This window comes from Bos javanicus, chromosome 6, assembly GCF_032452875.1.
Source record: "Bos javanicus breed banteng chromosome 6, ARS-OSU_banteng_1.0, whole genome shotgun sequence".
In the NCBI taxonomy this organism is placed as follows: domain Eukaryota; kingdom Metazoa; phylum Chordata; class Mammalia; order Artiodactyla; family Bovidae; genus Bos; species Bos javanicus.
Genome location: NC_083873.1, coordinates 23,084,152 through 23,097,025, shown reverse-complemented (window position 1 = coordinate 23,097,025; position 12,874 = coordinate 23,084,152). Strand labels below are relative to the sequence as shown.

Sequence of the window (12,874 nt, the reverse complement as noted above, 5' to 3'; positions counted from 1 at the left end):
AAACAAGGATGTCTTATATCAGGTTAAAGCTATTAAAGGAGTTAATTTTTAGCTACTTTTTAAAGGGAGCTAAATAGTTTAAATAAAATTTTAAATCCTGTTTTTTCTAATGTGAATTTCCATATATGGTATGTTGGTTAGGAGGTTAAAAATTATTCCATAGAGAGGAATTTTCACCAGATATCTAGGACCACAAGTATAATGTTGGCCTATATATCTTCTGAAGAGTACTAAATATAAAAAGCAACATCATACAAAAACTCACTCCTGTTATTTAAAAACCATATTATTACATTTTCAATGCAGTGTTACTTTTAATTACAGTAGGAAATGGGTACCCTTTCTAGTATTCATGCCTGGGAAATCCCATGGAGAGAGGAGCCTGGCAGGCTACATACAGTCCATGGGTTTGCAGAGTCGGACACAACAGAGTGACTGAGCACAATTTTAATATCATATTTTTTCATGGGGCTAATACTGGAAGTGAATTAAAAGTAAAATGCCAGTATTTTTTCTTAAAATTTTTTGATTGAGGTCTTTGAAAGTAAGACTAGAAGCTCCCACTTATTTTTCGCTGGAGACTTTAGCTAGTGATAGCTTCAGGAATTGTTCTGTACAAGTTTTTTCCTGCCTTCAAGTCACTGATAAAGAGATGCCACCTCATGAATGCTCTAAGCATCAAATTTCTTATGATGGATTCATGAGCATATTCATTGGAGAAAACAGTCTCATAGAACACTTTTCAGTTTATAACTGACATCCTGTCTCTTTGGATCTTCACAACAAACTTTCAAGGCAACCGTCATTATGATCCCCCTTTGATTTGGGCTTCCCTGGTAGCTCAGCTGGTAAAGAATCCACCTGCAATGCAGGAGACCCTGGTTTGATTCCTGGGTCGGGAAGATCTGCTAGAGGAGGGATAGTCTATCCACTCCAGTATTCTTGGGCTTCCCTGCTGGCTCAGCTGGTAAAGAATCTAACCGCAATGTGGAAAACCTGGTTTCAATCCGTGGGTTAGGAAGATCCCCCAAAGAAGGAAATATCTACCCGCTCCAGTTTTCTATCCTGGAGATTTCCATGCACTGTATAGTCCATAGGGTCGCAAAGAGTTGGACACAACTGAGTGATCACTTTGATTTAGATCCAAGACCCTAGAGCTTGTAATTAGAATGTGTCAAATTCTTCCATGGACAGGTTTCCTGGGCTTTTAGGATTCTTATCTTTGTTTTACATTCTTTCCCAATTATTTCAAAAATTGGATTATAGGAGTGATATATTTTAATCATTATTTACTAGTGTGCAATCTGAGTTGAGAAAACTCAGATCCAACTCCAACATGAAAAGTATAATCTAATACACTGGGAAATGAAAAGTGAAATGTTTTCTTTCTAGTGCAAGCCCAACTTTAGAAAGAGTTGAGAAAGGAGGTAGGAGGAGAAACAAAGAGAGTTAACAGCTCCGGAAACCAGTTCATAAAAGTAAGATAGTTGACACATTCCGCTAAAAATGAAACACTACACGTGTTTCCCACACACTTAATCTGGTTTCACCTAGGATGCTGTCAGTGAAACAGAAGCCATGAAGTCAGAATCTCAAAACCATATTATTCACAAGGGAAAAGGAAAGTCTTGGACATTTTAAAGTTAATGCCAGGCATGTTGGCATCCATACTTCTTGGGTTAAACTAACTGAAATAAGCTAAGACTCGGCAGGGAGGTGGTCTTGGGCTCTCCTTTGGTCTCTCCTCATGAGTCTACCTAAAACAGTTGCCGAATCTTCTTATAATAATACCTTTTTATTCTGCTTTTAACTGTTTGTCTTTCTCCCTACCTCCTAAGTTTTCCCACTAAAATATCCATTAAGTAAGCTAAAAGTTTTTGATCAGATTCTTACTAAACAGAAAGGAGACTAATTCTTCCTTAGTTCATGAGCATGAATCTCAGAACAACACAGAGAATTAACAATTTTTCAGTCAATAACTGAAATAATTTCCATTTTTATTGTGTTTGTTAATACTTTAACACTTGTCAAAAGGACACATTTAAAAGATTTTTCTCATCGTCTGGCAGAGAGAGCCAGCGAGATTCTCTTCAACTTATTAATTGACCACAGTATATAGTATCTTTGTCTTCCAAATTAACTGCTGCTAGAATATTTTAATATGATCTTATAAAAATATGTAAATATTTTGCTGAATATGAAAACCATAAAAGATTACTGAATAAAGACTATTTATTAACCATAAAAGATTAATTCTTGGAAAATTAATCTTCAAGCCATTGATTTTCTATGCCATCTTTTATTTCATGAACCCTACTTTCAATATCCTTTATCAAGGAATGAAGTTCATGTTGGGCTATAGAAATCAAGAGAGCCGGATTGAGACTTAGTATAAGAAGCTAAACAATGGTACTTTGGGCTATTCTCCTCTGTCATTTTCAGAGAAATCAATTTTAGACAAAATACTTGATTCAATCCCTATAAAAGGTAAAATGACTTCAAATTAAAAAAAAAAATTGAGAACACTAGGCTTGAAAAACACAAGCTTTCAAAGTATTTGATACTTGAGGCTTAGTTTTATGATTTGATTTCCTGATGTTAAATTATTCATAATCTATGTGGAAGGTAGTTATATGCCTATTTGTATGTTTTCAAAGAATGCCATGTCTTTAACGAACTTATTCTAAGAAGTTAACAATTACAGACTGAAGGAGAATATGTTAGTAAATTACATGATTCACTTTTCTCTTTTTGGAATTTATAGAGTAATATGCAAATTATTTGGGGGGGTGGAAATTCAAGCAACTGACAAATGGACACCAATGATATTGTATAAAATATAAATAATTACCATTCAAATATTTTATAAGCAGGGAAATTGTTGGAAGGCCAAATGGAGAGAAGTCAAAGTTGGTGTGATTTCAGTGCAAGATATGAAACAGGAAGTGATTCCGAAGAAGAAAAGAAAGAAGATGAAAAGGATCAGGAAGAGGAGGAAGACCCATACACTTTTGCTGAGATTGATGACAGTGAATATGACACAATACTGGCCAATAGGAGTATAAAGAAAAAAATTGGAAGTCGTTCATTCATTATGAACAGACCTCCTGCCCCCACACCACGACCCACAAATATCCCTCCAAAAGAGGAAACTACACCTTACATAGAGCAAGGTAATTTGTTTTGTTATTGATGTTACTGTTTGTGTGTGTGTGTGTGTGTGTTTGGAGGATGTCCTGTCTTTTGGTAGGATCTAAAGCCTCAAAGATTAAAAGTATGTTTTAGAGTCATAGTTAAGTTGTGTTGGCCCATTTTTTAATTTAAACACACAATGGATAAAGAAAATAAGGACAATGTGTGGGGTTCTGGTTTGTAACTGTTCACTAAGAAGGATAGTTTTGACTATGAAACCATAGTATGTGCAAAGAAATACTCTTTGGTGCTTCTTCCATAATTCTATAAGAGCAAGCTCAATTCCCATGAATAACATGCAACACAAGAAAAACATAGGTACCTTAATTTTTGCCCGTCTTCCATTCACAATAACTTAAACAATCTAAACAGTTTTGAATACTAGAATCTTAGATATGCAACGCCAGTTTCTTTGATAATTGTACTTCACCCCCAATGATTAAGATTCACTTCATCCATGATAGAATTTTTGCTTCATTTTAGATTTCAATTCTTTGTCATTCTCAGTTAAATATAAATATAAAAAACATAAAAAAATCCTTAGAGCTTTCTTGTATCTATAACCCCAGTAGGATGTGTTGACTTTGCTATTATTTCTAACATTCTTGTGTACTCTGCTTTGGTGCATTCCATGAGTCACCGGTGTCTAAGACATGACTTTTATTCATCAGTGTATCACAGACACACGCACTTAACCCTACATTTGGGGTTAGATACCACCCTGCTGCTGCTGCTACTGCTGCTGCTGCTGCTAAGTTGCTTCAATCATGTCTGACTCTGTGTGACCCCAGAGATGGCAGCCCACCAGGGCCCGCCATCCCTGGGATTCTCCAGGCAAGAACACTGGAGTGGGTTGCCATTTCCTTCTCCAATGCACGAAAGTGAAAAGTGAAAGTGAAGTGGCTCAGTCGTGTCGGACTCTTTGCGACCCCATGGACTGTAGCCTACCAGACTCCTCCACCCATGGGATTTTCCAGGCAAGAGTACTGGAGTGGATTGCCATTGCCTTCTCCAATGCGTGAAAGTGAAAAGTGAAAGTGAAGTCGCTCAGTCGTGTCCAACTCTTTGCGACCCCATGGACTGCAGCCTACCAGGCTCCTCCATCCTTGGGATTTTCCAGGCAAGAGTACTGGAGTGGGTTGCCATTGCCTTCTCCGAGATACCATCCTAGGGACTGAAAATGTGAAGTAAATCATTGTTTCCATCTTTGAGGTGTTCTAAGCAACAGCTATCCAAATAAATATATAGTACAATTTGACCTTTTATTAGAGATTTTTGAATAAAATATTTGGGATTAATCAAAATGTTTGGGTGACAACTAAAGATGAGAGGCAATCTATTATACATTCAAATAATCTAAACGAAGTACACAAGCAGAACATTTAAATATATACCACAGATTCACTCAAAAAGAACACAGTTATTCATCTGTGATCAGTATGTGCAAAAAAAGCCATTCTATTGTGTAAACAGTATGTATTGAGAGATTTGTATAAGAAAATTGAGCAAGTTTGTCCACTATAGTTTTACACCTACTTAACAGTGATATGCTGATAATGTTCAAGACACTATTAAAAAAATAGAAACCAATAACAAATTAATAAAGATTTCACCTAAAATAAAATGTCAGCTGGAACAATTATTAGATTATTAAGGCAAGGGATAAGTTGTAATTAGAATTTTTCACATTGTCTAACATAGTGGCTCTAGGATATTACATACAGGCCTTCATATCAGCAGATTCCACATCTAAGGATTCAACCAACTGCACCTCAAAAATATTCAGTAAGAGAAAATTCCAGAAAGTACCACAAAGCAAAACTTGAGTTTGCCTCCAGGGCAACTGCTTACATAGCATTTAGATTGTATGTTCAGCTAATTATATAGCATTTACATTGTATTAGGTATTATAAGTAATCTAGAGTTGATTTGCAGTAGACAAGAGAATGTACATAGGTTATAGACAAATACTGTACCACTTTATAAAAAAGACTTAAAAAGTGAAAGTGTTGGTCTCTCAGTCATGTCCAACTCTTTGCAACCCCATGGACTGTTGCAACAGGCTCCTCTGTCCCTGGAATTCTCCAAGCAAGGATACTAGAGAGGGTAGCCATTCCCTTCTCCAGGGGACCTTCCCAAGCCAGGGATCGAACCCCAGTCTTCTGCATTGTAGGAAGACTCTTTACTATCTGAGCCACTAGGGAAGCCCAAAAGAGACTTGAGCATCTGCAGATTTTGGTATGGAGAAAGGAGGTCATGGAACTAATTCCCTGCAGAACCCGAGGGACAACTGTACCAGCTCTTTGACAAAGTTGTTAAATCCCAATAAATATTTTTTTAAAGAGAGAAGATAGACATATAATTTAATGAAAGAATTTGGTTATATTCTAGAAATTTTTCAACAGGTACATCATCTTCGGCATCTCAATCTTTAGGGAATTCTCAGGACCACAAAGACCATAGGGTTTCTCTACTTTTTGCTCTTTATCTTCTCACCCTTCTGTCAACTGTCATATTCTTGTTTTCCATGAATTCATTCTTGTGTTCTATTTTTTCTGTATCATTCATTTCTCTTTGTTTACTGGTAGCGGGGGCAATGGAGTTTAATTTCTTTGTCATGGCTTTTGTCTCATTTTGCTTTGATTCTAATTTATAAATTTCTGTGATATTTATTTCTCTTTAGTTCTCATATCATCTGTATTATCTTTCCTCGTTGCTTGTCTGTTTGGTCTGGAACTCTTGATACCCCCATCAGATAGGTGGCTCTTCTTCACTATGCTTTCATGTTGAAGAATGAAGCACCAAAACCTAAATGGAAACTTGCCCTGCTCACTTGGGGACTGCACTGTAGGGCAGTGGGTAACCAGCCTTTTCATTGAATTATCCCAAAGTGTTAGTTTTGATAGATCTATTCTTCCATTTTTCAATATATCTAGAATAAATTCCAACTAATTGTAACCTAATTTATATACCCAGTTGCCAGCACTCTGAGATCAGAGTCTGGGAAGAAGACTGGGAAGTTTCACCACTCGGAATGCACTATTTACCTTGTTCTCGCCGTGTTCAGTCCAGTGCCTGAAACTCCTTTCGCCCACTGTGCCTTGTGTGCCATGGTCCTTCTATTCACTTTCTCCAAGAACAAACTGTTCATCATAGATGATTGCCTTATTTCACTGAAGAATGAATTAGAAGCAATGCCTGCTTTAGACTGCCAACCAAGCTCCATGTTCTGTAAGAGCATAGGGATGGTTCTCCTTCTCCTTCATAGGTTTATTAATTACATAAAGTTTTATTAAGAACCACATGATAAATTCTTTCTGTGTATTAATAATTCAAATCCCCTACATAACCATGGTAAAATTTGTCTTTTATACAGACACACAGGAACTTTAAAGAATCTTAGAAATCTTGAGTTTCTAAGAAATTTAAAGGCTATTTATCTCACCTACTCATCCCAAGTCCAACTCCTGTCAATATTTACAGGAAATCTTTCATTCAATTACACAATCAAATTTGTTCTCACAGCATTTGTGTTATATGCAGACAGGGATCACTGTTAGGTGATTTATTTTGTTTTTGTTTTGTGCTTAAGTAATGGCACCCCACTCCAGTACTCTTGCCTGGGAAATCCCATGGATGGAGGAGCCTGGTAGGCTTCAGTCCATGGGGTCGCTAAGAGTCGGACACAACTGAGCAACTTCACTTTCACTTTTCACTTTCCTGCACTGGAGAAGGAAATGGCAACCCACTCCAGTATTCTTGCCTGGAGAATCCCAGGGACGGGAGCCTGGTGGGCCGCTGTCTATGGGGTCGCACAGAGTCGGACACGACTGACGTGACTTAGCAGCAGCATGATTATTTTCCCTATATTTCAAACCAATAGCAAAAACTGAACTATAAATGAGGTCATCAAAGTCTCTTTCCATTATTTCTTCCTTTTCTCTTTTACTGGGATATCCTTGCTGGCCTCTTCCTTTTATGCTATTGATTGTTGATCATATTGTTCTCACATTAGGAAAACATTACCTCATCAGCCAGTTCTTTTTTGATGTTCTTTGCATTTCATGGGATAAATGTCTTTCATCATGGCTTCCTTTTTTCTTTCCTAGCTCAGGCAACTCTATTAAATAGAATATCCACCATTTCCCAGAAAGCCATCCATTCAATTTGAAGAATATTAGTTTGCTCTAGTTCTTGCCAGAGCACAGAAGCAATAGCAGAATGTTGGCACATCCGGGGTATGTTAACGTAGCCAAAAGAGAAGGGTGTGGAGTGGGGGATGGAAGAAGAATGCAGATGCCCAACTTACTGTTTCAAAAACTCAAGAAAGTAATAGCAAAGTGACTAGGCAAATAAACCAGAGAGATACAGGAAAATCATGTTGGCTTTTGTGGGATAATAGAATGTGTGTGTGTGTGTGTGTGTGTGTTTAGTTGCCTAGTCATGTCTGACTCTTTGCCAAGGAATTGAACTCACATCCCCTGCATCTCCTGCATTGCAGGCAGATTCTTTACCACCAAGCCACTGGGGAAGCCCCATCCAAGTGATTAGAAGCTTGAAATTTTTACTCTCTAGAGAAGGGAGAAGGACTGAAAGTGGATTAAAGATCAATCATGACTGTGTGGGGAAGCCTCCATAAAGTGCTTATATTATGGGTTTTCAGGAGCTTCCAGGTTGACAAACACATAGAAAGGGAGGCGTGCCCCCAGATGCTATGGGGACAGATTCTTTTGTGCCAGAGACTCCCAGACTTTGCCCTATATATCTCTTTATCTGGCTGTTCATCTTTATCCTTTATCATATTCTTCAATAAACTGGGAAATAAGTGTTTCCTTGAGTTCTGTGAGCTACTCCGGCATTTTAATAGAACCCGAGGGAGGTTGTAAGAACCTCCAATCTGTAATCAAATCAGACAGAAGTTGTAGGAAACCTTGGGACTGGCACCTGCAGTAGAATGGAAGCAGGTTTATGGGACTGAGCTCTTAATCCGTTGATCTGACACAATGTCCAGATAGATACTCTCAGAATTGAATTAGAATGATGGAAATTGTGGTATATTCATACAGTGTTGTAGGACTTGGTGGGGGGAAAAGCCCACACATTTGGTGACCCGAAGTGTCTGAAATGAAGGGTGAGAGTGGTGTGAGATGGAGGAGACACACAGAAAAGAAAAGCCCAGGAGGAAAGTTGGGTTTTCCCAATACTGCTTTGAAGGTAGGATTCAGATTCAGCTGATACTACCTAAGCAAAAAACTTCATATACTTGAGATTCAAATTCCTCATTGTAAGTTGGGAACAGAAACACTATGTACCTTAAGGATTGTTTGGACTTCCCAGCTGTCTCAAGTGGTAAAGAAGCCACCTGCCAATGCAGAGATGCAAGAGACATGGGCTCGATCTGTGGATCAGGAAGATCCCCTGGAGGAGGGCTTGGAAACCTACTCTAGTAATTTTGCCTGGAGAGTCCCATGGACAGAGGAGCCTGACAGACCTGGGTCACAAAGAGTCGGACACAACTTAAGTGACGGAGCACACAAGCAAGTACAAATAAATGACAAAAGGGACAAGAACCACATCAATGTGGGTAGAACAGACCTCACTAGCACTACAGAGGATGATCAGAAGAATATGTCAATTTACTAATTTCTAAATTTCCCATTTTAAACTAAGTATTCTAAGTACTCCTAGTTTGAAGAGGGGAGCCCATACGTAATTGGACAAACTTCTAGAATATTCACTTACAGCTAAGCATTCTAATTTCTTTCATGCAGCATGACATATCAGACAGAACATCTATTTCTACCATCACCACTGTCCCCTGTCCACAGAAATGTAGCTTATTAATACAAAATTGAATCCATGGTTTGTTTTATCAAGAGATATGTTCCTGGGTTTTTAAAATTCTATTCTTATTATACTAAACCTAATTTTATGTTAACAACCAAAAAAGAATAACTCATTTTTCTTAATGAAAAGTTTTTGAAGTCTGCCTGCTTCTAAATACCATATTCTCTCCATCTTTTGCTCCCTATAACATTGAAAAGGATCAGATTCATCAAGCTTAAAGAATAGAGAGGAATTGACAAGGATTTACAATCCTGAGTGAAAGAATTCTTGATTTAAGGCTAATCAAGGAAACAAAGTGAGAACTTTTCATAGTATAGATAGATTGATAATAAAACTATATCCATAAATCATGCATAGAGATAGCTGCCTATTGTGGAAAATTTTTCAACGTCAATGAAAAATTTCCCATTTTCCCCTCACACAATTAATAAAACCAAGATCATTCTTCAGAGTCTATGTTGCTGATTTGGGGTAGAATATAATTTCCCTTTCAATTCTCAATTGCTACTGAGTTACCCTTGGCATTTTACAGTGCAACAAAGTTGTATATGACCTTTTTGAGAGCTACTTAGCTACTGGGACCCTAAAATGTCAAGTACAACTCAGTTGCTCAGAAATTTTCCACTTGCAATTCACTTGTACTTGAAATTGATCACGTCCAATGCAATTGAAATGCAAGCAGAGAAGAAGAAGAAGGAAAAAAAAGCCTTGTAGAATCACTTAGGAAAATTAATCTATATCATTGTAAATGTGACAGAATGGAATGGCTTCTATCTCATTGTTGTTATTCAGTCACTAAGTTATGTCCTGCTGTTTGAACCCCATGGACTGCAGCACACCAGGCTTTCCTATCCTTCACCAACTCGGAGCTTGCTCAAACTCCTGTCCATTGAGTCCATGATGCCATCCAACCATCTCATCCCCTGCCACCCTCCTCTCCTCCTGCCCTCAATTTTTCCTGGCATGAGAGTCTTTTCCAGTGAGTTGGTTCTTTGAATCAGGTGGCCAAAGTATCAGGAGCTTTGATACTTTGATACAAATCAGGAGCTTCAGCTTTAGCATTACTATCTATCCTCATTAGTGAAGACATATGGGCACATCTATTAAAGTAAGCCTTAGATCAAGTGCCTTGCATTCTATTCTCTAGCCCAGTGACTTTGTCCAAAGCATTATCTTCAGGACTTAGTATATCACAGGTGTTCTCAAGATAGAAGGACATATGTATCATCTGTTTGTAAGATATGGATTAGGGTACTGGTGCAGCTCTGCAAAGGAACAGTTCAAGTTGTGCTTACACTGGGAATTCTGGTCTTTACCCCTTAAAGTACAATACTCTGTGTGCCTGATGAATCACTTTAGTCATGTCCGACTCTTTGCGCCCCTATGGACTATAGCCTGACAGGCTCCTCTGTCCATGGAATTCTCCAGGCAAGAATACTGGAGTGGGTTGCCATGCCCTCCCCCAGGGCATCTTCCCAACCCAGGGATCAAATCTGTGTCTCTTTACACTAGAATCTCTGCTAAATTTGTATTTTAATAAGAAGCCTGATTGACCTAGAGTAGTAGTTCTTAACTGGTGGTGATTTGACTTCCAGGAGACATTTGGAGACATTTGGCAATATTTAGAGACATTTTTGATTGTCATGGCTAAGACATAGATGTTACTATCATATATGCCAGGCCACAAAATGTGTCTCAACAAATTTAAGAGGATAGAAATTATATCAAGCATTTTTTCCAACCACAATGGTATGAAAATAGAAGTCAATTACAGGGGAGAAATGGGAAAAACACAAACATATGGAGACTAAGCAACATGCTACTAAAAAAACAACGGGTTAATGAAGAAATCAAAGAGGAAGTCAGAAAATAAAATGCAATGAAAATAAATACACAACTTTCCAAAATCTATGGGACGCAGCAAATGCAGTTCTAAGAGGGAAGTTTATAGCAATACAAATCCACCATAAGAAACAAGAAAATCTCAAATAACCCTGTCGTTTTGAAATTTTCAATCTACATTTTTGTGGTTTGAATCTTATTGGCAGAACTAGTATTTAATGTTTATTCAGAGTGAGAGTGACCCAGTCTTATTGGTTACTTATTAGTGTAGTGAAGTCGCTCAGGTGTGTCCGACTCTTTGAGACCCCATGGACTGTAGCCCACTAGGCTCCTTGGCCCATGGGATTTTCCAGGCATGAATACTGGAGTGGATTGCCATTTCCTTCTCCAGGGGATCTTCTCGACCCAGGGATCGAATCCAGGTCTCTCGCTTTGTAGGCAGACGCTTTACCATCTGAGCTACCAGGGAAGCCCCAGTTACTTATTAGGACAGCAATATTTCCTGATAGAAAGTAAAAACAAACAAACAAACAAACAAAAAAGAAGCCAGAGAACTGAAAGGTAAACTCATCACAGCTTCTAGAGGATAGCAGTGACTTCCTAACAACCCAAACCACTTCTCTTTGCTTTTCATTTTTTTCTTTTGCAACTTGTGGGATCTTAGTTCCTCAACCAGGGATAGAATCAATGTCCCTAACCGCTGGACCATGAGAGAAGTCCCCAAACCACTTCCCTTTGAAACAAAAGAAAAATTACTAGGGACATCACTAATGTCTACACTAATATCCTTTTTTATTGAATACAGATGTTCAAAAAGTAAAGTCAAACAGTGAGTCCACATGAAATCCTATGTGAAGAAATTAGCCCCTAGTTCAGTGCTCTGTAAGCAGTAGGTATTCAATAAATGTTGTCTGCCTGGTTCAAAAGGAAGACAGACCTGCCTGCCCAGTAGTGGAGTGAGACTTCGCTAAACACTCATTATAATGGACTCAAGCTCTAATGACACAGAATTCCATAAACCAACTGCTGTCATTCTCTGAATGTCCCAACTTCCTTAATAAGAAACATTTCAAGAACAGAAATATTCTTATTTGCATCAAAAAGGATAAATATGCAAATCAAAGCAGTTTGTATTCTACTTAAATAAAAATTAAGTTCCTTAGAAGTAGAAAAGGTAATTTATAGTGAGATTTCCTGGTTTGGGAGAAGATTTTCGTGGGAACACATCGATCAGACTTAAAAGTTTCCATTACAAACTGGAAAGAAAATTAATGTTTTCTCCTTAAGAAACCAAAGCATTCATTGATATTTCCACTGAATTAGAATTTCTGTACTATTTTCCTTTATGCAGATATGTACTCTCCAACTTCCCATCACCACCAGTCTCCCAAGTATGCTGTAACCACCTGACTTCACATGTGCTGGCTGACCATTTGTAGATCCTCACCATCCTCCTCTCCCCCCAGAATCCCACAACTCCTGGCTCTATGTCTGCCAGTCAGTAAACTGCTTTCAGATGAAAGGCCTTCATATCACGTGGCTGATGTGACTATTTCTGTTTGTGACCATGCCACCCCTCACAACCTATTCAAATGTGGTGACCTGTGTTCGATAAATTTGTTGAAATTGGCAACCCACGACTATTGCTAACAGAATGAAATGGTGCTTTTAAGCTGACTGGAGTGCTCAGTCTATCTTGATCCATTTGCAAAGAGGCTGCATCTCTTCCCTGAGCTTCGATTTGATTAGTGAGCATGACTACTTACAGGGTTAGAACGTTCTGTTCCCTGCCTTTGCTGGCTAGACAGGAGCTGTTTACATTGCTTGACTTTACCTCACTCTGCCTTTTTGTCATTAGCATGCTCAGGGTACAGATTGGGGAACAAGGCAGGCAGAGTAGGGCTGTGGAGGTTGCATTATGGCCCCTGCCCTTCCTGCCTGTTTCTCATCTCTGTCCTCTCATCAGTAGGCACTAATGACACGTTTGACTCTT

At 38.4% G+C, this 12,874-nt stretch overlaps 1 protein-coding gene across 5 annotated transcripts in view; it reads left to right on the top strand.

The window, feature by feature from the left end:
* The window catches only part of BANK1 (B cell scaffold protein with ankyrin repeats 1), a 319,683-nt gene that overhangs the window by 272,610 nt on the left and 34,199 nt on the right, over positions 1-12,874 (top strand). For 3 of the 5 annotated variants that reach the window (XM_061419554.1, XM_061419552.1, XM_061419556.1), the window contains one exon: positions 2,871-3,173. The exons of 1 other annotated variant lie outside the window; for it this stretch is intronic. In XM_061419554.1, coding sequence (XP_061275538.1) covers positions 2,871-3,173 — 303 coding nt within the window. The remainder of the gene's footprint in view (positions 1-2,870; positions 3,174-12,874) is intronic. One more of the 5 variants, XM_061419553.1, reaches the window with a different exon arrangement.